This window comes from Platichthys flesus, chromosome 13 (assembly GCF_949316205.1).
Source record: "Platichthys flesus chromosome 13, fPlaFle2.1, whole genome shotgun sequence".
Taxonomy (NCBI): Eukaryota; Metazoa; Chordata; class Actinopteri; order Pleuronectiformes; family Pleuronectidae; genus Platichthys; species Platichthys flesus.
The window spans coordinates 8,602,643-8,630,422 of NC_084957.1; the positions used below are offsets into that span (position 1 = coordinate 8,602,643).

A 27,780-nucleotide genomic window follows, 5' to 3' on the forward strand; every position below is an offset into this window, starting at 1 on the left:
ATAGGAAGACCGAATTCATTATAAATGCTTTATGCTGGAGTTAAAATATGAGTAATCTGGTGCAGGAGGTCATGTGAGGTAAAAATATGATCACTTTCATGTGTTTTTTGTAGAACTCTCAGGAGACAGAAGTGGATAAATATCAGTATAGAAAAGGAAAATATGGAGTGTGGAGATGAGAATTGTTACAAATAAAGAGATAGTTCAAGTTCATTCATAGATAATGAGTGAATTTTATATTTTTTTAGGTGAACTGTTCCTTTTCAACTTTTCAATTCTCTCCTCAGACATTGGTCCAAACTAACTGACCAAAATGTATCCAGGTCAAAAGAATAGGTCTCAGTCCAGATTAAACTGAACTATGTTTTGTTAAGGAGGACCGTTAGGACACATGTTTATGTCTCACAAAAGTCTTTAGTTTACTTCCTGGACCTTGGTTTGACTATTCAGGTGTTCAAACATTTCTTTTCTTCTGAGGATTTGAAGCTGAAGCCTCTGGACCGAGCCCTGGTCGCTGTGTTGCTCAAACTGTGGTGAAGTGCTGATATCTCTGACTCTGTGTGAGTGGGTGTAGACTCCAGCCAGTGTTTGCATTAGTGCACATTGTCTCGTCCCGAGCAGCAACCCTGGCCCACAGACTTTAATATGGCCCCACTGGGCTTCGGCTAAATAAATTAGGCTTACAGGAACCATAGACAATTGCCAGGATGCAACACCGGGGCCTGAACTTCCACTGAACCTCAGTATAAAGGAGCTCACACTCTCTCTCCCCCCCCTCCCTCTCTCTGTGTCTCTCGTCCAGCTCCATCTCCGGTAACAGTGATCAGAAAGGAAAAGACATCTCGGAACAGTGCGTCTCTGTCCTGGCAGGAACCGGAACGACCCAACGGCATCATCCTGGACTATGAGATCAAATACTACGAAAAGGTTGGTGCAGAATATATCACTCATCAAATGTGTATGTGCCTTTGAGCAAGGCAGCATCATAACCTGCACATATAAAAGGAATAGTTCAACATGTTTGGATGAGAAGGCTGCACTATGTATCTTGTATATATGAGGCCACTCCCAGTATTTCTACCACATATAACATTTTAATTAGTGAGCCTCAAACTTGTTATGTTTTGACAAAGCAACGCTAGCTGTTCTCACCAGTGGATATTTATTAAGTAAAACCAGATACTTTGCTTCAAAGGCCGTGATGCATTTGTTCCTATGAAAATTGCTCAACGGCTGAAAGAGTCTTGGCAGTGGCGGTGGTCTAGTGGCAGAAACTTGGACTATGGGCAGAGAAGGTCTCTGGTTCGTCTCTGGTTCGACTCCACGGAGAAACAACAAAAGACGAACCTGGATTGATCTGTCCAAAAATCAAAGAGGCTCCCTACCCTGTCTAGTGCCCCTGAGCAAGGCACCTTACTCCCCCAACATCTGGGGAGCATAGGGGGGAGCATAGGGGAGAGCGTGGCCTAGGGGATAGAGCGGGTGTTCTGCAACAAGAAGGTTGCCGGTTTGATTCCCACTCTTTTCCATCTGCATGCCTAAGTTTCTTGGCTAGATACTGAACCCCTAAAATGGCCCCTCATAAAATGCTGAGTGTACTAAAAATGTAAGTCGCTTTGGACAGCGCCGTACAAGGTCGCTCACTGCTCTGTGTGTCCTGCACCAGATGGGTCAAAAGCAGAGGTTTAATGTCCCTACCTGCATGACTGTGCCTTTGCATGTCTGGGCATGTCTTTGGGACTAATAAATGCATCTTAATCTTAATCTTAAGGTTTTGGGGTCTCAAACCCATAGCAGGTGCTCCCCAGCTGAGCCAGGTGAGAGTGCACACGTCCAAAGTTTCCTGTGGTCGAACTGTCCCACGTCCTGTCGACCTGAATGCGATAAACTAGTGGAAATCTTCTCATCAAACTTCAGCCAGATTAAAAAAAAAGAGAATATTCTTTATGCTTTAAGATCAGAGTTGCTTTTTTGTTTTCCATGTGTTTCATGTTCGAAGCCAAAAGTCACACTACAACAACAACACATGTTGATACTTTGGATTTGAAAAAAAAAGTTCAACTCTGCTCGATCTTGCAGGCTTGGGCTTAAGTTAAAACGTATTCGGTTGGAAATGGGGTTTCTCACTTTCAGATGCCAGGACACAGTGGTCTGATGCCTCTTTTATGGGTTCACTCTTTAAAAAAGCTCACGTTACTTAGTTATTGGGGATCGCTTGACTACAGATAAGTATGTCAGTCTGAGAATGGAATTAATTTAACTGGCGTAATAAAAAATCGTATTTACAATTTTTTCTATTTTCCTATTTCCTTTCCTATTATCCTCCTCTCTCTTTGCTTCTCTTCTTTCCTCCCCCCCTTGTAAATCTTTCTGCATCCTTTCCCATTCCCCTGCCCCTGCCCTCCGTCCCTTTGTTTTTTTTTTACCTCGCATCTCCCCTCTGCACCTCTCCCTCTATCTTTCATCCTGTCCTCCTCTCCCCTCGCCTCCTTAATGGAGACAAGTTTTATGGCAGACAGTAAATGCGTCTGTGGGGTCTCTCATTCCTCTGTGAGGGAAATTAGTGCAGAACGAATTACACTGGCTTTCAGCACCGACGCTGTGCTATGGCTGACATTTGATGGTGAAATTAGCCGTGGATGCAAGTTTAATCACACTGGCAGATTCAGTGTGTGTGTGTGCGTGTGCGTGTGTGTTTGTGTGTGCGTGTGTGTGTGTGTGTGTGTGTGTGTGTGTAGGTATGTGTGTCCAGGATCACAGTTTGCTTGAATGCCAACAGTGGCCCCTAATCTCTTGATTAGTAGGCCGACAGAAGCTGTTTCCTCTCTAAACTCTGTTCCCTGCTCAGCCATCCTTACCTAAGATGTTAAAACAAGGCCGGAAAACAGCGACAGGAGAAGTTAATGGCTGATACCAGGTCAGAACTCCCCGCAGGTCTAATTCTCCAGTGTGGTTTCCCAGTCGCACGCACACATGCTCACCCGTCACGATTGTGTATCAATTCATAGAGTCTCTGTGACAAAACGTCGGGCATTTGTACTGATCTCTGTTAATCACATCACATCTCTCGGGAATTAATGGAGACACACAGAGACAGACACACAAACACACACACACACACACACAAACCAGGTTCCCAGACGATTCTCCACAGCAGCCATACATACCCAGGGATTTCAAACCCCGGACAAAGGGCTCTTCCATGCAGAAGAATAAACTGGGACAACCAGGGGAGACCCCCTTCCCAACCCAGGGCAGAGGCCTCTTCGTGTGGCAGGCAGAGGGACGCTGTCGGCCCCTGGCATGCCAACGATCAAGGCCATAGGAGGACAAGAGTTTGAGACCACACCATTACTCACTTATGAGACAGAGAGAGACGTCCATATACACACGCAGGCATAATTGCAAGCACACACGAGCAGGAGGCTGAAACTGTGCACAGAGCGACCAAGATTAAAAGACAGAGCTTTTAGTAAGATGTTCAGATTTGCAGCATCAGCAAGGCTTAGCTTTCCTGTGTTTGCGGTTTTCTCCGTCTGTATTTACACAAGTTTAACACACACATACACAGTGTGTATTATCACGTAATCCAGTCGCAATTTACCAATAACTCTAGGTCGTCTTACTGTAGAAGAGGGAATATTTTGCCAACAACCGCACAACATCACTCAATTAAAAGTACTTTCATCGTAGATGGAAAACTCAGTGGACTACTTTTTTTTCCTGCAGATGCATTTCAGTATTCAATAGGAAGCAGCAGTAAGCTGGAGACGTTTAAAAAACTGAGAACAATAATATTCTTTAGTAATTTTGATGCAAATCTGAGTTTTCAGTCAGCCATGCAAACCCAGATGTCAGTGCACATAGTATGATGCGCTTTGGGAGGCCACGTTATTATGCCTGAAGTATTAAAAAGTTAGCATCATGAATAACATGTCATGTCAGCCATTGTTTGTAAGTTCTTTAAACACTAAGACATTTTCAAAGTTTCCATTGGAAGCAGGAAGTTGGTTTATTATGCCACAGAACTCTGAGTGAATACACATGGAACTAGAATGGCAAAGTGCATACCTCCCCTTGTGAAACCACTTTTAAATTCCCTCCATCCGGATTTCTATTTAGATTTGCACCAAAGTGCATTCACTCATAATTATCAGCACCTAAAACATGCCTGATTATTTGTCTTCAACAATATCCATGAATTATTCTCTGAGAAATCAACCAATATGTTGACAAATCTAAATCTGTCATGCCCCACCCCTCTTTTACTTTTCGCGGGGAAAAAAAGAAATAATAGAAATATTAGAAATAGTATAGTGACTTAAATAGAGGAATTTAAGATCTGTTACAATACGGTCACTGTACATTCACTGTACGAAACTATTCCCTAAATGGATTTGGGGAATTATGATGTTATTAAACTAAATCAGTATTACTAAATTTTTATACTTAAGTTCCTTTTAATACCACCTCTACATATTATATTTCCATTCAGCCTTGTTAGTAATGCATCTCAGCAGTTTTCAATACACAGTTATGATAATCATGGTATGTTTAACATTTAACATTTAGGCTGGAGCTGTTAAGAAATACTGATTTGGCCTTTTTAGTCTTTTTTATTTTTTTCTGGAGGTTGATGGATGTATGTGTGGGGCTGACATTATGCAGATGTCTACTGAAGTTGTGCTTCTGTTAACGATGAGGAGGTTCATGATATTGGTAGCCGGGATGGGACGTGCCAGGAAAACCCACTGCAGCTCTTTTTCTTTTCTAAATGAAAACCCACCTAACCATGTGTTTTGGCTCCGACTCTGCCCACACAGCTCTTTTCCGCCAGCGCATACCGCCGTGCCACACGGTCATGAAACCAAAGGCCCGAGTGTCTAAACTGTTCGGGCTGTGCACTTCCTACGCGTCCTATATCTTGGAATTCTTACCGGGCACGTTTGCTTATATTCCTGGGAATTCCCAACCCGAAAAGATTCCTAGAAGAAGAAGAAGAAGAGGAAGAAGAAGAAGAAGAAGAGAGGGGCTTTATCTCTGAAAATCCCAGGCCCACTGATCTTCTAAAGGTTAAAGGTTGCTATGCAGCCGATAAGGCAATTGAGAGCACTTTGTGGAAATAAACCTGTAGATTGTTTTTGCATGTTTCATCGGCTTAATCTAAAAAGCAGAGAGGGAGGGAGAGAGAGAGAGAGAGAGAGAGAGAGAGAGAGAGAGAGAGAGAGAGAGAGAGAGAGGGATGTTTATTTAGTCTTACATGGAAGGAATGCTGGCTGAAACACTGTATTTACAAGACTTCTGCTGCACATCTCCTGTTTGTGGGTCCGTGTGCGTTTTCATCTGTGACTGTGTGTGAATGTGTGTGTAATACAAGCTATAATTTTCTACAGCCTTGTTTACGTTATCAAAGCAGAACGCAGCGCAGAGGCCATATTAAATTCTAGCCGTGTGCTGGCAAGACACGCACACACACACACACACACACAGACACACAATGGGATATTCCACAATCACACGGCTTGTCGGGCGGCAGCGTTCGTAGAGGAGAGGTGTCTGACCCGCGTGTCGCTCTCCGTGTCTGTGTATCCCCCCCGCACACAAACGCTTGTGCTGTAACACCTGTGTGATACTTCCAGGGCGCTCGCACACCGCCCTGTGCACCGGACTGCAACAAGTCCCAAGCAGATTTATAGTTGCGCTGAAGAGTTGTCTCAGGGCAGGTCTGGTGTATCGGTTACCTCCTCACACACATACCAGTTTTAAAAAAGCTTTGTGCGCCATAAAACTCTGATCCACTCCATTAGTGGGCGTGAAGTTTCTCTTGGACGCAGCCTGTGCATGTGTGCATGTCCGTGAGTGTTTATGCCGTAGCCTTTAACAATGAGCGCCTGTTAATAACCGGGGGTCTATAAAAACGAGGATTTCACTCTGCCCGGACATGGCGCACATCGGCCTTGAATGGTTTTTATGAGCCTTGGCTGTGTTGCAAAACATGTAGCTCATTTTTAGGATTGTTGGAGTCATCCCTAGAAGGTTGCCTGAAAGATTTAGGATCAGCCTTGCCCCATTTTTCCTCCTGTCTGACAGTTGGTTTCATAGCACTGAGCGTAGCATTAATAGGACTGAAGGCCTGGAGGGCACGGCGGGGCCCGGCACATTTAGCGGTGGCCAGTTCAAATGGGCTGTGAGGCTCAGACAGGGGAATGTGACATTTGTTGACATTTGTGTTCGAGACATAAATTAGCCTCTAAATGGTGAGTGTCATCCCCCTGCAGATTCATCTCACACAGCTCGGCAGTAACAGTGTCACATCTTTATTTTATTTTATTTCGTTTCATGCTATTTGATGTGCCCGTGCAGCATTATGTTACCCAATCCTTCAAAATGTGAATCTTCTTGGCAGTGATGGGCTGCCTTGATGTATTTTTACCATGTTTTAACTGAATTCAAATTAATTCATTTATTACGAGTGACATTCCTTTAAGCACATTTCAAAGTTGATTGAAATTGTTCTCTTACAGAAAAAGTGAAAAAAATATATTCAAGTATATCATAAAATATTTTTTTGCAGTGTTTAATTCACCAACTAATGTTTAAATTGCAGTAAATATGCAGGAGCTGATCCAGTGGTGGGGCAGGGGGGCTCTTACCCCTGCTGAAATCTGATTGGCCCCTGAAGTGCCTAAACATTATTTTTTTCATAAATGAATCACTCACTAGTAATACTAATATATATTAGACATTAAACAATGTTCTTGAGCAAGGAAAAATCTTCAAAATATACTCAATGATGCTATAGAGCTAACAGTACATTTTGCTTTGTGGCCCCTTTTTGGCCCCTGATTAAAAAAAATCCAAGAACCGCCACTGTAAAATTTACTTCTCAAGCAGATGATACTGTACAACTATATACATTTTAAAATCCCAACAACATGACCGGATTGGATCCTCCTATTTTTCTAACTGAAAACTCGTCGGGCTACTTTCTGTCGGCTCTCCTCTGCATCGACCTGCTGCCCTCTCGTCTGCTCTGCTGCTTTTTCCTCTCTCCACATCTGGAAGCAATGTGCCAAACGCAGACCCGGTGTGTAAATCCTGCTGTTGCTTTATCAGTGGAGATCAGTAGAGAGAGAAGTCATAAAATATAAAGGGCATAACTCATCAAGATTGGGAGGGAGAGCGGCCAAACGGGCTGGTGGTGTTGATGTGTGTAAGTGTGTGCGTTAGTGTGTGTGGGTGTGTTATATTCAATGATTTGTCCGAAAATGCATATTCTAAAAAAACACAAGACAGCTTTTTCACAAATATCTGATCCCTCTCTTTGGTCTTTGTCCTTCTTGTCTCGCAGGAGGAGCATGAGACCAGCTACACCATCCTCCGGGCACGCGGCTGCAATGTGTCTCTAAACGGGCTGAAGCCCAACACCGCCTACCTGCTGCAGATCCGAGCTCGCACCGCCGCCGGGTACGGAGCCAGCAGCCCCAGCTTCCAGTTCGAGACCAGCCCCGACTGTAAGCTCAGAACACACACACACACACCGCGGCATGTTGGAAATATGTTGGGTTTGCAGATTAGACGTGAGGCCAATGCTTGTCCTGTAATATAAAATATCTAATAAAGATTAGTGAGATGCTGTTGCCATTGTGAAACCACGTGAAGCTTTTTGCCCTGCAGTGCGTCACAGGAGAGTCTTTGTGTCCGGTGGTCTAACAACTGTTTCCAAAGATTTTGTTCTCCGGTGTAGCAACAACATCGGTGTGATCATTTTTCCATGAAACTGGCCAAATTGAAATATGTTTGCATTTACTGGCACAAAATATCCGACGTTTTGTCAACTTAGTCTAACTTTCACCGCAGTATTGCATCAATAGTGTTTAAACTTTTGAGTTTAATAAGCTTCTCATGTGGTCTTTATTGATCGAATGCTGTTACGGGCTTTTACAAAAACCTTCTAAGAGTTAGTCTGTCTAAATAAGTGTGTACAGATCAACTTTAATGTGCTCTTATGCTAAAATTAAAAATGATGTTGATGTTTTACCACATATGAGGGTAGATTGTAAGGCAGCTAATATTTGTTAATGGATTAATGGATTAATGGATTTATTTGCTTTTTTTGCCCTCTGTCTTTCCAGCAGCCTTCTCTATCTCCAGTGAGAACAGTCAGGTGGTTCTGATCGCCATCTCCTCTGCCGTGGCCATCATCCTGCTCACCGTGCTGCTCTACGTCCTCATCGGCAGGTCGGTCCACCACTCGCCTGACTCCAGTCCAAATGTCCTCTCTTCCAATCACAGCATTCGTTCTTCCCTCATCAACGTTGCATTAAAACTGATTGTTTATTGTGCTAAAATGACAATTAACCTGTTAACACCACATAGAACTGGAGAAATGTAATTTATCCAGTATGTCTTATTTCGTTCTTGTAAAAACACATTGTAAGAGATGTATTTGGGAGTGTGTTCAGAGGAGAAAACGAAGAATTGTGTGTGTGTGTGTGTGTGTATGTGTGTGTGTGTGTGTGTGTGTGTGTGTGTGTGTGTCTGTGCTTCTGCTTGGGCCTTGCCGTTGTGTGTGGCTGAAGTTGGCAGTCAGTACTGTTCAGAGAGAGTATAAATCCATGGCTCATTATAAGACTTACTGATCCTCTCTTGGCTTATAAGAGCCAGGATTACACACACACACACACGCACACACACACACACACACACACACACACACACACACACACACACGCAGAGTTCTTGCTCCCCTCCAGGCAGGGCCACGTCTTATTGGGATACATGGCACTATTTCTGACCTCTCTCTGTTTGGATTGGCAGGTTTTGTTGCCACAGCAGATCCAAACATCCTGATGAGAAAAGACTGCACTTTGGCAACGGTCACTGTAAGTATTAGTTCTCCCCAGGCCCGCTTCCACCCGTCCCCTCTGCACTCCACCGTTCACCAGGTCAGGGAGCGGAGGTGCAGTGTGTGAGTGACGTTCAGGGGAGATGTCTCTCTCCGAGCACTTCTCACACCACTACGCCAGCCGCCGGTTGTTTTAGAGCTGATCCTTCCACGCTTGAAGTGGTTCCCCCCTCTACCTCGGTTGGTTTGGTCATATGAGAGGACTGCAGTCGGACCGAGACCATATTGAGAAGGAGGTTTCTCGGTCCATTTGCAAACCAATCCGCGAGGCTTCACTCGGAAAGGCAACAAGTTCAGACGGTTCCCGTAGCCAGCTGCAGCCAGTGCTGAGAATTAAGGTTTACATGACCCCTAATTATGAGGTTTACCCCGGAGGAAAGTCATCTCAGCTGATGCACATCTGACCAGGGATGAAAAAGCTTCGCTCATATGATGATGTAAAGATAGTTTTTAATGTAAAATATCCCCCGTGTGTAAATTAGCCAAGGAAACAGCTTGATAGTCCGATGTCGGCCAACACAGGTTTTAAAAAATGTTCCTCACACATTTTTTACTTGTTCTGCTTTATTCATATGTGAAGTGTTATTTACTGTCTCCCACCTTTAACCTTGACCCTGCCCCGAAACTCCCCAGGCACCGCGCAGCATCTGTCCACTCCTTCATGAATAGTTAGGATGGGTCAGAGGCAGAACATAAAAAACTCCACGGGGGGGTCATAAAGCACAACTTTATTACTTACAGAATAGATTCACATTTTTCAAGACTGTCTATAAACAACACTCACATAGCCACGTTTAGTTCTTTGGTCTGAATGTTCCATCTGTAAAGTAGCCAAAGCCGTAGTCTTCTTTGTGAGCATGATCTAATTCTTAAGTTTAGCCAAAGCTAATATAATATAATGTTGGACACGTCACTTGGGTCTTTTTTTATTAGTTACTGTTTGTGTTTGAATCACAGATCAGCTGCATATAAACATGTGTGCATTTTTTAAATAAAATGAGATTTACTTAAAGACGTAAAAACTGTTTGACTTTAGAGCTGTTGTTTATCTAACACGTGATCTACTGCATCAACTGCATCCTGTTAAAATCCCATCGTGATCCAGTCTACACCAAATCTCACAAATTCAGACTGAGGGAGGATTTTCAAAGTTTCTTTCAAGTGGACACTTGTTACAAAGAGTTTTTTAAATGGTCATTAACCTTCTGTTCTTCTTCTGCTGCTGCTGCAGTGCGTCTGCCGGGTATCAGGACCTACGTGGACCCCCACACGTACGAGGACCCGAGCCAGGCCGTGCATGAGTTCGCCAAAGAGCTGGACGCCTCCTGTATCGCCATAGATAAAGTTGTGGGAGCAGGTGAGGCCTCACTACATCCTCACCCAAAATGCCACGTAGAGTTTATTTTGTTATAACATTGTTACCATAAGAATAGTTAAAGATGATCATCTCAGTGAATAAAATGGGGACATACATTATTCAGCTCAGGTAAAAAGTAGATCACCAGTTTTCGTGATTCATCATACAAAGGTTTTTCAGTTCAGTAGCCAGAACTTTTTTTTTAAACCGGATTAAAAGAAAATACATTGCTTCTTCTTTTCCCCTCTCTTACATCAGAACCCTTTTTACTTCCTCACTCTTTCATGCTCTATTTCAATGACAAAGACTCACCAAGTGCATGAACACTCAAAAATTGTGCAAGTAGTATTCCTATATATACTGTGTATATAGACATATATACTGTGTATATATATATTTACATATATATGTATATTCGTGGCAGCAGGCTAGTTTAACTGTAAGACTTACACCACACAGCTGGGAATGAGAAAGATGTTCATGCCCCAGCTTGATCTCTCTTCTTTCCAGTCCCATACAGTGGAAACGGAGAGAGGGTGATTTGTGAACCTCAATTTCCCTCTTTCCTTCTTTCTTCCCTCATTGTCCTGCCTCTCTCTGGTCTCTTCTTTGCCCGATGCTCTAATCCTCAACTAAATCTAATTATCAGAACAGTAAAGCAAACCTCTCCGCTCCTCTCCTCCCTGATAAGTTGAGCGGGAGTGCAGGGTAATGCATTGTGATTCATGTCGAGCGCTGAGGCAGAATGGATGAGACCAGAGCACACAGCGCATAACAGCAGGCCAGTCTCCAGGGTCCCTGCAGCTCTCCACACTGTAAAGCTGTCAGGACGGCTGAGAGTCTAATACCTGAGTCCACACCGGACTCTGCTACACTCCTCTGTGCATATTTCATCGTACATATCGGAGAAATCTATGCTTCTCTCTATAGAGTCGGATTGATACATGGGTATTGGCTCTTTTTAATTAGAAATCCGATATGGAAAGATCAATGCGATTCACTTCTCGTGTGAAATATTTGTGTTGTGCTGTAGATTCTATTAATCCCACACTGCTTTTCTGTGGGAATGTTCTATAATGAACATGCATGTCATTGAATCGTTATATTATGTGTACTGTTGCAGGCTACAAAAGTATCCACAGTACAGATTTTACATTATGGAAAAACTTTGAAGCTTTCAATCATTTCAAATGAATATCTAATGTAATTAAAATATAATTAGTGATCATTTAAAATCTGTTCTTTTCAACGGTCTATTTAAAAAAACGAATTAAGCCTGAGCCTTTACACACACAAGTCCAGAGTGCAGAAGGTTACAGTACGATTTCAATGCACACAACTCCAAAGCTTTCTTTTCAATTTCACTTCAAACTTTACTAAAGTATTGAAAAAAAACTTTCCATCTCACAAAGTTAAAGAAAGTGAAAAGGAAGAATCCTGCACCAAAACATATTGAGTTGTTCCCTGACCCACACCTCATCCTTCCATGAAGTTTGGAAGTCATGGTGGAAGTAAGAAGTTTTCTGTCATCTGTTCTATAACATATCTGTGAAATGAGAGGAACTAAAAAGATCAGAATTTGCCTTAATTTGACTCTAAAAACAAACTTAAGATGTTAGATTCCAGCAAAGTGTGTGTGTGGTTAAAATAACAAAATAATGAAATCTTAGACACCAGCAGATATAGAGGAATCTTATCTCATCTAAATGAACAGAGAACCCTGGGAACATTTTGATGCGGTCACAAGGACAAATTAAAGTTTTTAAGTGAACATTAAAGCTAAAGCCATGATGGAAAGTTTTTCCATCGTCGTCAGTGCAAGTACACGCCTTCTGTCTGTACATGTGATTTTAACAAAGCTATACACGATCGTGAATAATATACAACTCAATATACACTTCTTTTTGTTCCACCCCTGCCTCGGCCTCCATCTGTCTTCATTAAACATGTTAACCAGACTTTGATCTGCTTGCCAATCGGTGATTTGTGTTAAAAGACAGAACACATGCGCCACGCTCTCTACACGGGTCAGACTCTCGGATCAAAGTGGGATATCCACCTCCACCAGAAATCAGGAAAGGAGAGAGTGTCCCTAATCAAGCCTCGTTAGACCCAGACCTTCTTTCTCGGAGTGACCACGTATATGGAAATAAAGAAAGGTGCGTCGGTCCGGCCTTATCCGCCCGTCCAGCGCCGGGGGTCAGGAGAGCGGAGCAGGAAGGGACAGGCGTGCAGTTCGGTGTTTGGACAGGCTGTAATTATTCTGGATAAGTTCTTCCAGACGCCGTCCCTTCAAGTCCAAGATTTGACCCGTGCTCTCTGATCCAGAGCCGCCATGGGAAATGATTGTACGTGACGGAGAGAGATCTGCACATGTCTCAGCGCTGACATCACCACGCATGAGCGCGCTCGATGTGCATTTACACTATGGAGTAACACACAAAAAACGCATACACGCACTCAAACACAAACACACTCGGCTCATCTCCCGCAGTCCGGCCAAATCCCTGTCACCAGCTGCAGAAGGGCCGGCTGCCTTTGAAGTGGCCGGTCTGCCAACAGCGCTGACAGGGCACACACACACACACACACACACACACACACACACACACACACACACACACACACACACACACACACACACACACACACACACACAAGTAGGAGTTGAAATAAACACACACATGCTCCCACGCTGGTAACAAATCCAGATTGATCAGAGGGAAGTTTATGTCACACTGCTTTTCTTTTAATTGGACATAGAAGGAAAGTTGAAAGGTCACTGTGTACCCTCAGAACACTGTGGAATCGGGTGAAGTCGTTATATTTAACCAGTCCAAACTGTTTGACTCTATAGGGGAGTTCGGAGAGGTGTGCAGTGGTCGCCTGAGGATGCCCAGCAAGAAGGAGATCTGTGTGGCCATCAAGACTCTGAAAGGAGGATACACGGACAAGCAGCGGCGGGACTTCCTCGCCGAGGCATCGATCATGGGGCAGTTTGACCACCCCAACATCATCAGGCTGGAGGGCGTGGTGACGCGCAGTGAGTGCACCACACACGACTGCTGGGGGGGGGGGAGTGACTTTGCAAACGCAATTTAAACTCGAAAAATAGGAATAGCGTAGAATCGAGTAGAATAGAATAGAGATATGATTTGTATTCACATTGCATCACAGATCCAACATCTCCAGAGAGACTTTTTTTTTTTTACCGATTCCGGATTTACAATTGTCTTTGACAAATGGATGTGAAGCGGCCGACACGCCTGTGAATGAGCGCGGGAGCTTTATTGAGTTGCCACGGTGTAAATCTCCGCAGATCAATGTGCTTTGATCAAAGCCTGTGTCCAAAGCAGGCGTAAATCCATAAATCCATATCTGCGCCTGGCTCCCCTCTGGGCCTCTTTATAAGACTATCATTAGCACACGGAAGGCCTCTTTAAAAAGAAGTGACGGCAGCAAAAGGGAACTAATGAGTCTGAACTTTGTCGCTGAGGAACGGGCCAGGCCTCCGTCTCTCCCCGCGGCACCGGGCTTGTTAAGTAGCTCTGCCATGTTTTTCTAAAGAGTAGAATAAAATACCTGGAGAACTTCCCTCTCACTTTATTGTCTTTGATTTTTCCTCTCATTTTGTCTCTTATTCATTTGATTCTTCTTTTTTTTTTCCTCTCGAGTGTTTTTCTCGGTTCCTTAATTGCTGCCTGGCTCTGAAATTTGCGTTCAGTGACTTATTGCCGTGACTTCTTTGAATCAAAAGCAGCTTCACTAATATAGGATCTCAAAGAGCGCGGTGAAAACAGACACAGACGCATTTTTCAACCGTATATATATTTTTTAAAAACTAAGGATTTCTTTCTGTTTCACTTGCTGAAAGCTGAGTGGGGCAAAGGAGACTGATACTTAGGATTCATCAGAGTGAGTCATCACCGACAGACCAGAAAGTTATCGCCGATTCTCAAGGGGCAAAGTTAACCAACGAATTATTGAATTATTTGTTCTTGAGGGTATTAGATACTTTTTCTTTAATGAATGGTGAAATTGAATACAGTGAAATAGGCAGCCAGCAGTCGTCAGCTGAGTCATCTCTATCTCTTTGCATTTGCTTTGTAAAGAAAGTCTATTCAGCCTGAGCCTTGAAAACAGTACATCCAGAATGTGAAGTGGTTGTATGTCTGTAAACCCTCATCCTCGAAACTAATGTCTAATTCATCTAAAACCACTCTTCCATGTCCAGTCTGTGGGAAACACTGCAATAACACAACTGTGGCTTTATTTGCTGCTTTTAGACTAATGGGAGAAGCTCGGTATTCAGTGTTAGTCTACGTGTGTGTGTGTGTGTGTGTGTGTGTGTGTGTTACATTTAGAGGGATACATGTGTGCGAGTTGCAGCGGTATGAGTGCAGGGCACAGTTTTAGGGGGAGTATTTGATTCACACACACACACACACACACATACACACACACACACACACTGTGGTGGGGTGATTTATTAAGCCGCTCCTGTTAATTCTTAATAATCCTGAGACTTTCACACCCCATTTACCTTGCTGCTGCTTTTGGCTGATCCACTGGCTGCATATTAGTAGTTACACCCACACACCCACAAACACACACGCACATGCACACTCTTTCTCTCACAGCCATGCATGCACACAGAACAAATGGGGCTTGGGGGCCTGTATCTTTTCTGCAAGTGTTAGGAACAGAGAAGGGAAGAGGACAGGAGGGAGGGCCGAGTGTGTGTGTGTTCCCATCTCCAAATATAAAAGCCATTAGAGCCAAACTGTATCTATTACTGTGGTCAAAGACTACAGTTGGGAGAGTGACATATTTTTTACATCAGTAATATATATATATATATATATATATATATATAACATTAACTTTCAGCTATGTGCTGGCACCAATATGACTTTTTGTCAAACTCAGATTGACTCATAGGGACTTTTTCCACTGTGAGTCTAGTCAGTCACTAGATCTGCATTGACTGCAATAAAGATACTGAGTCTAACTTCCATCATTGTTCATAGATTTTATTTTCCAGAGAGAGTATTATATTTGTTTCTCTTAACAATCGATTCCAGCGCGCTTTCCACTCAGCCCAATGTTACTCCTCCAAAAAGTCTGATTCACCAGATGTGTGAAAAGGGGGTGATGGGGAAAGAAAGGTATAGGGATGTGGGGGAAAGGATCTGTTGAGAAGGAGAGAACGGGGGAGGAGGAGGCGGCCACATTAATCAGAATCAAATGGAGATGCAGCATATGGCGCTACAGTAACAGTGCAGCAGGGAGAACAAAGCCATCTGGGACACAAACAGGTTCTGACACCGATGCTGTTCTTTTAACCATGGCTGATTTAAAGGTTTCTTAAAGAGAGTATTTCTTCTCTTTCTTTCCTCGGTAGTAAACCGTGAGTCCGCCGCAGTCTGATCAGGTACAGATGATCGCAGGCGGCGTGGATTTACAGCCGGGTCCTCCACAGAAATAAAGATGTCACACTTTGACAGCTGACCTGCCGAGGCCCTAAAGCTATGACTAGGATCATTTTATTTTGCTCTGTGTGTGAGTGTGTGTGTTTGTGTGTGTGTGTGTGTGTGTGTGTGTGTGTGTGTGTGTGTGTGTGTTTGACTGTGTGTGTGTGTATGATGGACAGAAAAGAGTTCAACCAGGCCCCTATCAGCGCCTGTGTACATGCACAGTACTGTATATCTGCTTTAAGTCAAGTTACAGCCCTCCCCAGTTACTCCCTGTGTCGGTGGATAAATCTCAGTGTGGTATGATGTTAGAGAACGAGAGTCTTTGCTTCGGCAGTGAATTAAACTGAAGTCGTTGCCCTCATTCTGGGAGATAGCCCGCTGATCTGATGTGACCATTAATGGAAATCTTCTGGGTTACAGGTAAACCCGTGATGATTGTCACAGAATACATGGAGAACGGATCCCTGGACAGCTTCCTGAGGGTAAGTACTGACACGGACGAACACTCACGACTACACCCGAGGCAGAAGTGTGTGTTTTTCATGCATCGTAGAGACACACACCCATAGGCAGCTGGATGGGGAACACACACACACTTGGCGGCTTAGGGCCCTCACAGCAGGGAGCCGCCCTAAATGCAGGGGGGGGGTGCCACCTGTCCAATGCACAATCTAAAGGCAGCGGTCACACATACGCAAATGCGGGCGTATATCGCGGATCAAGGTTCACCGAAGTTGAACTCCACATGAAGCCAAGCCGCGGATTTTCTTCGCCGCAGGAAGCAAATACTATATAAGCCCCCCCGCACACAGATTGGAAGTGAACAGGAGTTGTGCCACTAGTACTCATGAACCCTAAGGTGGCGTTGAAATGTCAACGGAGAGCAGGGCAGTCAATCTTTGTTCTTTGGTTTTTTATAAATGACCGATCTGTCTATGAATGAAACCATGAAAATACATTGGGTCCAGAAAAAGACATTACATTACATGTCATTTAGCTGACGCTTTTATCCAAAGTGACTTACATTTTTAGAACGCTCATCATTTTATGAGGGGCCATCTAGGGGTTCAGTATCTTGCCAAGGACACTTAGGCATGCAGATGGGATAGAGTGTGATTCGAACCGGCGACCTTCTTGTTGCAGAGCACCCACTCTATCCCTTAGGCCACGCTCTCCCCTAGTGAAGACATAGTGTAAGAGTCTCACGAGGGTAAGAAATGAAATAGCTGTTAGTTTAAATGCTTTGTCTGAACATCTCCAGATAAATCTTTCCGGGTTCTATTAACTAACAGATGTGACCCGGTCAGTGAAATAAAAGAAATCCTGCTTTGTGAAAATTTAGTTTATTGTTTTATTTTACAGGGGCCATGCACAACAGTTGAGCCAGTGTTAGATATACAGGCTACACTGGTCAAGAAGGTCATGTTTTACCCCCGTTTGTTTGTTTGTAACAAGATTAAAGATTACAGGATTTATTATCACGAAACATGGTGGAAGGATGCAAACCCATTAGTTCTGTTGGGTCTCTGCATCAGGGGAGAGGTTAAGGGTTTTCTTTCTACTTTCTTTAACATTGTTAGAGGCAATTTTATACATTTTCACTAATTTCTCAGAGAATAACTTTTGGATCTTGATTTAAACAAATCTTTAGGGGACTGATAGTTATGATCCAAAGTTTTGAGATGTGTGTTCTAGTGAATGTAAATGTGGTTTCATAAGGGGACAGTTGTGCATTGGCGGAGGTATAGTTTGCAACTGCAGCAGAATAATATAGAAGACAAAACTGTTGAATATAACATTCAACAGCAAACAACTGGCCAAATTACAAAGAGAACACATGTACAATATACATGACATACTCTCCATGTTAGAAAATGGTTCCATAGGACATGATTGATTTGGCTTAAATTCCAAAATATTCTCCTAAAACTTCAAACTATCTTTTTTAGTAAATAATGTTCTTGAGATCGGGCTGATTCTGACTGTTTCAGCTCGATTCTCCTTTCAGAGCTTATCATTTTCTAAGGTTTTATGATCTGTTTCCCTGCTTCGCTCTCGGCCATGAGTGAATTGGATTCTAGCCTTGCCTCAGTCTCTTAAACAGGAATAGACCTGGTTCACAGCACTGTTTTAGCCCTTTTCTTTCCACATGTGCCTCCACGGCATCCACACACATCCAGGAGGAGTAGCCGTTGATTCTTGACATGCTCCCAGAGGCCTGTACTTTATCACTGAAAATGTGTGCAAACACACTCACGCAAATGCATAGCATGTGCACCGCAGCTTACGTCCATGTTCCGAATCTGCAGAGCTTTGTAGTGACTAAGCCAGGTGGTCTGGCCACTAATTGCCCTGGACGGACTGGGATGGGAGGTGGACCCGGCTGGTTTTCAAAGGAAAACACACTCAACTCACGCTCCTCTCCCAAATGACGCGGTACGGCAGTAAATGCAAATGTGAATAGCCGTCCAGACAAAACACTCATCCACATGCTGTTTGTCGGGTGTGAACCTAGAGCGGAAACCGCCGGAGACATCCAGACATCAGCAGTGCATCATAGAACAAACAGGCTTCCTGGTAAACACTTGGCAGTTTAAACCAGTGTAAACACTCCTGCTCGCCAATGCACACAGGGAGAAAAGTGTTTTAGGTTTATATCAGGTCCAACTTTGTTAATGAATGTTGAATCTTTCCACTTTGAACAATCTAGAAACGGATTTCTCACTACTTTGATTTAGTGTCGTATAGAAAGATGAAACATCACTTTATACCTTTGAAATGTAGCTGTTAGTAGAAGTGAAAAACTATATTTAAACTCTGGAGTTTAGTGCACCTTATATCATCAGATGAGAATTCAGGGATACTTTTGCTGGATTCATCATCATCAATAGCTGTTAAACAAAAGTCTATGTGTTTTTTTTTTACATTATGCGAGGACAGTGAGGAGGTGAATGTAATTGACCTCAGACAGTTATAAAAGGTTTATTATTCTCTGTTCATATAGAAGAGTTTAAATCCCGAACCTTCACTCAGGAGCAAAAAATCTGTCTTTCATGTGATAATTATCAATTTCCGGTGATGTGAAGATTTTATCTTGATATCATTTTCGACCATATGGCCTAGCCCTTATACAATAAATATGAAATAACAGTGTCATATGAGTAGTGGATGACAGAAACTGCGGAGATAAAAAAGAAAGAAAAAGATTTGTACTGGTCTGATCCTAATATCCATTCATTACTGTGTCCCTGGCTTTGGGATTTCACAGTTGAGCTGCAGATGAGGTACAGAATGTCAAAGGTTGTTTCTAAAGGTTAATCAAAATGCTCCCGGTGGTTATGAAATGCCTCACGTTATGCAAATACTCAGTAAGGTCACACTCCCTTTCTGTTATTTACCATGTACACAATCAAGGTCTGGCATTAACCGTGCATGCCTTTCTTCCTTCCTTCCTTCCTCTCACTCCTGAAGAAGCACGATGCCCAGTTTACAGGGATCCAGTTGGTCGGCATGCTGCGCGGCATCGCCTCGGGTATGAAGTACCTGTCGGACATGGGCTACGTGCACCGAGACCTGGCAGCTCGGAACATCCTGGTCAACAGCAACCTGGTGTGTAAAGTGTCCGACTTCGGACTGTCCCGGGTGCTGGAGGACGACCCGGAGGCTGCGTACACTACCAGGGTGAGCCGGAGCACGAACACAAAGGAAGGACTTAAATAGCAGCATGTTGGGAACCAGGTTTTTCAGGAATAAGTTTCTTGAAATGTGATAATTATATGAAAAGGTTACAAAACAGACACAGAAACATCACTACAAAACAGACTACATTGTTCTCTCACCATCAAACTTAACTGGAAATCCAAGCAGACCTGTCATTATGTGACTTTGATAATGTGAACACAAACAAACTGCACATTCTCATTTTGAGATTTTGATTATCAGCCATAATGTCGCCTTAGCACAACCTGCCAGACTGTGACATGATGTGTGATGCTCCTGTAAAAGCAAAAGTTGCATTTCCCACTGAAGTTTTATAGAGATTAGGAAAAGGTTACGAAGGTCAAAATAAATTCAAGAGAAAGTGCGCTGGAAGTAACTGGAAAGGGATATTTTGCAATGGTTTGTGGGATGTGTAGTTCTTTCATTCCAAATGTTTTAAGGTCACAGTTTACCTCGTAGCTGGTCGGCCTGGTTCCAGGCTTTAAACTCTTGTTAGAGGGATTTCCTGAAATGTGAAAGGAGAAAAATTAATGGGAAATCTACTTCAGGAACCAGAGGCTCTCTGAACGTGTGCGGTCACTGTTACGCTCTATTGTATACCGGATAAATCCAAGCACACTCACCAGGTCCCTCTGCCATGGGAAAGAGAAATACAAGTTTATTGCGATAAAACCAACATAAATCCACAAAGTTCGCCCTCTCTGGACCACTGCACAGAAATGACAACACACACCAACAGGGAGGCCGTGGAGAGCAGCACTCCAAGCACCGTGTGCCACGAAGGAATGCAATCACATTGATAAGACGTTTGGTGGTTGTGCGGTCAAATGCTTTCTTGACCTGTCCGCCCACACAACATTAGCATCAGTGCTTCTATTCCAGACTGTTTATTATTGCTCTGCAGAAACAGCCAGACAAATCTTAACACAATCACCCCGACGACAATCAGCTAGTAATGTGGGATCATTTTTTTGGGGGAAAAAGGGATAATATCTTGGAAAGGCACAGCAATAAGGTATTGTAATGGGAATATGTAAAAAACCTATTGTTTTTAAATTTGTTTCACAAAATGAAACACAGCTTGTTTGTTTGTGTGTGTGTGTGTGCGCATATGTTTGTGTGTGTGTGTTTGTGGGTGTGTGTGTGTGTGTGTGGTCATTTCCATCCCTGGACCCTGTGGTCTAGCCCATGCGTGCAGCCCCTTTAAACAGTGTAATTCACTGGCTGGGAATTGCTTGTCAAATAAACAGTCAGGGCACCATTTGCCTCTCTCCAAGAAATAAATGATCTAGAATCATAAGACAGGATAATAAACCCTGACATGTAACAGTTACTGACACACATGTTACAGTCCTCACATGCTGACAGATTCACATCCAGCCCTCGGTGAAACACTTTTCATTATTTCTCACCTAGTTTTGAGGCAGAATTTATAGTTCAGGTTCATTTGTGTGCATTTATGTGCCTGTATGTCCAATGTTAGGTGTGTTCATTCATGTACAATCCACATATATATATATATATATAAATATATTCAAATTTCACTGCATATCCTCAACACCATACAGGGAATAATAAAGTGAGGTTGAGATTCCCATGCTCAGTCCAAACCACAGAGCCCATATGGGTTAACAGATGCATGAGACAGAAACATGTGTCTTTATATTTCATTTCACCGTAAAGCAGCTATTTCCAATATGAGGAACACATCGTCTTAACTTGCAATAAATATGCAATGTTCAAACTACCACTTTTTTACCATATGTCTCGTGCTGATCGTTTTTTTTTTTCAAGTCATTCCTCTATGATCAGTCGGTCTGGTAGCTGTAGTCTTTTATGGATTTCATGTATTAATGTAAACCTGAACACCCACTAATATACATGATAATATCAGGTAGCACGACTGAGCTGCTCAGGTTTATTATTTATTCCGTATCTGATAAACTGAAGGACTGTATGACTGATTATTGTTTTCCTTCTCTCCCTCTGTCAGGGAGGTAAGATCCCGATTCGGTGGACGGCACCAGAGGCCATCGCCTACAGGAAGTTTACATCGGCCAGTGATGCTTGGAGTTATGGCATCGTGCTCTGGGAGGTGATGTCATACGGGGAGCGGCCGTACTGGGAGATGTCCAATCAGGATGTAAGTACTTCTGAGTTATAATGTTTAGATTAGATGTTTAGTTCATGTACAGGGTCGTGTAAATGGACTTAAAGCTGCAGTTATGCTTCACGATCTGGTCATTCCACACAGCGACAGTTATGTCAACACAATCTCTACCCTTTACTCACATAAAGGAGTTAGTTACTGCAGTCCTCTAAATGTTAGTTATCGCTGCTGAGATACTTTAAGGCTGTCATTGCATGTTAACACATCAGTAGGAATAAAGATATGCATCTCTGTCTAGGAGGCACTTTAGGAAGCAAATCTTTCTGCTCCCTCAATAAGGACATACGGATATCGGTGCCTTGCCCAAAGCTCAATCCATTTTGCCCTTGATGCACCCCCGTGCCAAGTTATAGAACTGTTTCAAGGTTTGTGAGTAGCCGAAATGATGCTGCACAATGGGGCACAAAAGAGGAAATGAGGTGATATCTGGAGAGCTGAACCAGTAAGGCAGAGGAGGATGAAGTGTAAACTATGTCTCTTTGTCTAAACAACACACCAAGCACCACTAAGAGCAAAATGAGCAAATGAAACTTTTGCAGTAAATGTGTCTTTATTTGAAAAAACCTGATGATAAAAGTAGTGATTCCGATAAAAGAGCCATAGATGCCCTTTTTGTTCTTAATAAATCTCATCCGTCATTTCTCCGATCTTGTGTTTCCCTTGATACATCAAGGTAATAAAAGCCGTGGATGAGGGTTACCGCCTCCCCCCGCCCATGGACTGTCCCGCCACTCTGTACCAGCTGATGTTGGACTGCTGGCAGAAGGAGAGGAACAACCGGCCGAAGTTTGAACAGATAGTCAGCATCCTGGATAAACTCATCCGCAACCCTGGTAGCCTCAAGATCACGGCCAACACCACGTCCAGGTAATCCTCGAATACTTTGAGTCACATTTGTGTCTTGTGTCTTCCGGTGATCGCACAAATGATACAACACATGATTAAACACTAGAGATGCTATGGGTTACTTCAGGTCATAGCACTTTCTGCTCTGTCCTCATAATGCATGGGGATACTAATGACTGCCGCAGTTTTAATTTTCAGGAATGGAGCTCAATTCCCCATTTTTAATGTAATAGCCAATGAGAAGACAAAGGCTTACGGAGAGAGGATATTAGATTTATGTGTCTTTCTCGCTTGGTGAACTCCTGTTTGCTTTGGGAACTCGACATTAAACATTGCCTCCTCGCTTCCTCCTGTTGGAAGGTGAAAATTAGCTCCACTCATCACCTCCCCCCTCCTCCTCTCCCCCATCACCTTAAACCATTCCCATGAATATTTCTTCTGCAGTCTGATGACATATTCCTCCCTACTTCTCCCCTCCTTTATTACCCCCACTCGCTGCCTTGGCACTCCTGTCCTTTGTCGGGACAACTATTCTCTCCCAGGGGCCCGCGGGGGAACCAGGGTAGCCCATGTACAGTTGTCACTTTTGAGCAGGGAGGGGGGACAAGCGTTGGGTCTTAGCAGACGACCGTGCTATTATGGAGACGTCAAAGCTCATAACATTGACTAACGATTTCTTAAGAAAGTGAAAATAGGTCCCTTGGAGTTTGCATGTAATTTTCCTGATTGCCTTTTAACACTGAGCGAGCACAGGCTGGTCGACTGAGGCGGCTCTCGTGATTTATGAGAACGGTGTGTGTTTCTGCGTATATACGTGTGTGTGTGTGTGTGTGTGTGGCGGCGGCAGTTGCGCAGCGGGAGCAGCTGCACTCCGCTCCACACACCTCGTTTGTCTCAGGCTGGCGGGGGGGGACCAAACCCCCTCCTCTGCAAAAGCCTCCAGACCAAAGCCTGAGACCGGAGGAGAGCATCTGGAGGGTTTAGGGGTGGGACCTGGTCAGAGTTTAGTGTCCCTGTGTGGATGAAGAGGGACTTGAGTCCATGTCCCGAGGTTGGCCTTCAGAGACTAATTATAGGGCCAACAGGAGTCAAGTCAGGGTTAGAGGCCGTCGTCAATACCATGGACTTTACAGGCTGTCTAAAACATATGATATCACAGGTTATCCTGTTTTCAAGGTGAGGAAGTCCTTCATGTGCAGTAATGTTATTACTGCAGCCGAACCTGAGTAGGTTTGGCTGTGTATGACATAATTAGCTTTTTATCCAGGCAGGTAAGAGGAATAATCACAATCCTGAAAGTGTTGTAGTATATCTATTCTCTGTAATGTCAAAAGACACATTTCTTTCCAGTAAAGAAGGTCTTCAGTTCATGTTCAGCAGTTAGGGTCAGGTTGGAAATTAAGTTGAGGCTGAAATAAGAGCTAACCAGTTTCCCAGTAAAGGGCTTTAGACAAAGAAATAAGGGATTGGGGCCGTAGGCCATGGCTGCACTTGGAACTGGGCTGAGATCTGTGTTGGTGTATATCTTGGCCTGTGGAGTAAGGTTGGAACAGAAAAAATGGGAAAAGGAGGTTTCAATTGGTGAGAGTAAACCAGCTCAGGGTACTAAAGAACACAGATAATCATGCAAAGCTATGAGGATATAAAAAGGCACGGAACAGGGTGACGTGGGGACGTAAAGGAAACCTGGGAATGAGACGCAAGGTTGATGCCAAGCATTGAAGATCAAACCTTTGAGTTTAATTACAAGGTCTCTGCAGAGTCTTACAAAGTCTAAAAAGAGTTTAAAAAAAAAAAAAAGATGTACATGTGGTTTAAATATGTTTAAGTAGTTCTTAATTCTGTTTATTTTTAAGGGAATTATTTTGTCGGTATGCATAGTTTGCAATGTCTCTGCATGATGTCGTTGTTTCTCAATGATACAGATGGTGTTGTAATAAGAATCCAGATAAACATGGAACTAGCACTTGAGGCTATAAACACCCTGGTGATAATCCACAGTACACCTGGCTTAGCTGTGGGAAATGATATGGATACCTTTTGTCTCTAGCTGTCGATAACGTTGCGTTTCAAGGGTTATTTGCTACTCACCTACTTCAGCAAAGTAATGCTGGGACTATTATATTCCTCCATATCATTCATACTCGACATAGGTCTTAAATAACCCTCATTTCGGTTCTAAAGAGAACTTAAAAATGAACTTTTTGAATCCTGCAGCAACCCAGATTCAGCGAGATAGCAATAATCCATTCATAACATTTTCAATTAAAGCTCATTTTGCACAAAATGTTTAACTTTCTTTAACATCATTGGCACTCTGAAATTCATGCTCCTCATGTAAATCAAGCTTCCATATTAAGAATCGTGCATTGTTGAGTGTAATCAAATTCAAAATGTCACACTTGAGTAAATTTAGGTTAATAGCTTGGTTCAGACCACCTGAGTAGTATTGATTCAAACTACATCATATTCATCACATCCAGCCGAGGCAGAAGACACCTAATGTGCTGGTATCAGATTTTCAATTAAAAGGCCCGACGTTGGCTCGGCTGTCTAGGGCGAACCTCTCCCATTCAGGGGGCCCCTTGGGAACCGGGCTGGTAACACAGTGAGAATTGAATTCCTCCCACACTGTCCTACCAACATGAATCTGTAACGTGCTCTGCTCCTCATCCACCTCTTCTCATCCCTCGAGAGCTTTAAAAACAAGAGACTACACAGGCCTGGTTATTTGGAGGTCAAGAAAATGAAAGATTGAGCAGAAGGAAGGGAAGGGAAACGAAAACGAGAAGGGGGGTATAGACTTTTTTCTTTTTCCGGCGTATTTATACTTCCCCGTGTTCGAGCAGTTGTTTGCTGCGATGCTTTATGGTGTTAGGTCCATGAGGGTTTTTTCAAACCCCCCCCAATGCCGTCAGACAGATGCCTTCTCTGCTCTTTATTTTCCCCTTCATCACATCCCTCTGTTTCCTCTGAAATCTTCTTGTCTCTTGAGCTGCCGAGAGATGTTGCCGAAAATGTAACAACAAAGGAGACAAAAGAAAATGATAGGGGAGGGGAATCAAGGTCATTTGCAGTTTACCTCTCGGAGGAGACGAGGAGAGGGGGAAAGAAAGCAAAGGATGACGTGGGAGAGATCAGAGACGGGAACCGAAGAGGAGAGGATCAATAATCCAGTGACAACTCTGAAGTTAATATTTAGGACTTTTTGGGGATATCGGAATTTGAGTCCAAACTAAATATATCTGTAAACCCTCAGTGACAATCCTCCCAATCAATCCTTTTTCTTTACATTTACAAACATAAAATACAAAATATGATCAACAATAGAATTTTTTTCCCCTTGCAGTGCAATCTGCACACTCCCCCTCCCTCTCCACCACCACCATGCAAACCATCCCCACCGTCGAGCCCTCAATTCCCTGCTTTTTCTACAAACCAGTCTCTCCAGGGGGTCCTGGGGGGCCCCAGAATTTTGACAGGCCTCTGATCTGGCAGGAAAAGACTCAATAATTTTAACAACACCCACTCCACCATCTTTTTTTCTCGCTCCCCTTTTATCTTTCCCCTTTTCCCTGCCTCTGTTTGAGATGTCATCTCACTCTTTGTTGGCTCAGTGCGGTGGTGTTTTTGACATTGCTGCTTGATGGGAGCTTGAGGATCGTAACATCGGTTTGATAGGTTTTCTGCTGTTTTTGATTTAAATATATTGTACTGTATTTTATCAGCACAAAAAAAGAGAGCAATGCTTCTGCACAAGTCCAAAACAGGACATCAGCTCACCAATCTTACTCCACATGTGAAATAAGATGAACAGTTTTAAAACAAGGGTGACAATAAGAAGATGTTAAATGCATAAGAGCCTATTATTAGCCTATTTGATTTGAATAAATACAAATGCATTCAATTTGTTGAGTAAAGTAGTAGTTTTTCATAAAATAAAATAGAGTAAAATAAAAATGCCAAATACCAAATTCCCTGAGCATATCCTAAGCCTGGGTAATCATTTTCAGATTTTCTCAGACACACACACACACAGACACACACACATACAAACAGAGTGGCTCCAGACCTCCCTGCCAATCCAAATCAAACAGGCGGAGGTGGACTTCCTGGTATTCTAATGAATTTATTTACAACACTATGAATAGTATTCCCCAAAGGAAAAACGACCCTGTTCTCTGCCCTGTCCGGTCCTGCCTTGTTCACAAAGCACCATTTCCCTTGTGTGCATGTGTGTGATTGCACATGTGTATGTGTGTATGTGTGTATGTGTGTATACGTGTCCCAACGCAGGTGCCTTTGTCTAATCTGCAAGATTGGTGCCTTACAAAAACAAGTATGCCTTTCCAACCCAGTTTCAACTCACAATTTTGGCCATAAACACACAAAGTGTCCGAATCATTATTGTTTGTTTGATGACTGTGTTTTGAGTTTGACCCAATGTGCGCTGACCTAGATTTATTTTCCCCACCTCCATGTGGGCAGGTTTCACAACAGCACAACAAGTATTATTTGTCTAAAACAAAGCCTCAGTCCTGAGACAGCTCTGTGTCGTCTCCAGCTTCTCCTCCGCTCTCCAGCGCTCTGATATCCGTCTGCCTGAGTCTTTCTTCCTCTCGCCTCCTTCCCCCAATCCTTGGCAAACATCAGTCAGCGCCAGTCAGAGCTGCGCCTGCAGCCTTTCCTTCACCCTCTGCTGTTGACTGAGCACTCTGAAGCCCAACGCAGTGCATTTGATTTGATTTGATCCAATTGAAACCATCAAGTCTAATCAAATCTAATATTGCGTTTTGCCGCATGGTACAGTAATGAGATTAGGCGGAAACCGATGCAGCTTTTGTTGGTTATGTTTTTCTTGAATATGTTTAAAATATTATTGACGTTTTGTGTGGTGGGTTGATTCCCCCTGTACTTGAAGCCCAAAGGCATTGTGCAGGTTTACTGTATGCAACAGAAGCGTAAGGCCAGTGAGTGTGTGTGCGTGTGTGTGTGGGTGTGTGATACAATACATAAACCCTTCATTAAAGTACACATGTATTGTGTCTAAGTTATTATGCAGAAATTATTAAGTCACATACTCACAACTTAGCAATCATATTCAGCTCTGTTCCCATTAGCGCAGTATATAGATTGTTAATTGCAATGCAAAGGTGAAACTTCAACCTGGTAACCACTTCAGTCACACTATGACAAATAGACTTATCAAAGCACTCCTTGCAATGAGGCAATCTGTTTCCTGACAATGTTCTGCTCACTCCTTTTTTCTGCAGTGCTTCAAGCAAATAGTCCTGCTGCTGCT

General features: G+C 43.3%; 1 protein-coding gene across 6 annotated transcripts in view; it reads left to right on the plus strand.

Annotated features, from left to right (window-relative positions):
- Positions 1-27,780, plus strand: part of epha3 (eph receptor A3) — a 180,653-nt gene that overhangs the window by 143,636 nt on the left and 9,237 nt on the right. For 4 of the 6 annotated variants that reach the window (XM_062402042.1, XM_062402043.1, XM_062402038.1 and 1 more), the window contains 10 exons: positions 803-927; positions 7,352-7,514; positions 8,136-8,241; positions 8,821-8,885; positions 10,140-10,265; positions 13,123-13,308; positions 16,163-16,224; positions 19,214-19,423; positions 21,456-21,605; positions 22,306-22,499. In XM_062402042.1, the coding sequence (XP_062258026.1) occupies positions 803-927; positions 7,352-7,514; positions 8,136-8,241; positions 8,821-8,885; positions 10,140-10,265; positions 13,123-13,308; positions 16,163-16,224; positions 19,214-19,423; positions 21,456-21,605; positions 22,306-22,499 (1,387 nt within the window). The remainder of the gene's footprint in view (positions 1-802; positions 928-7,351; positions 7,515-8,135; positions 8,242-8,820; positions 8,886-10,139; positions 10,266-13,122; positions 13,309-16,162; positions 16,225-19,213; positions 19,424-21,455; positions 21,606-22,305; positions 22,500-27,780) is intronic. The other 2 variants (XM_062402040.1, XM_062402039.1) reach the window with 2 other exon arrangements.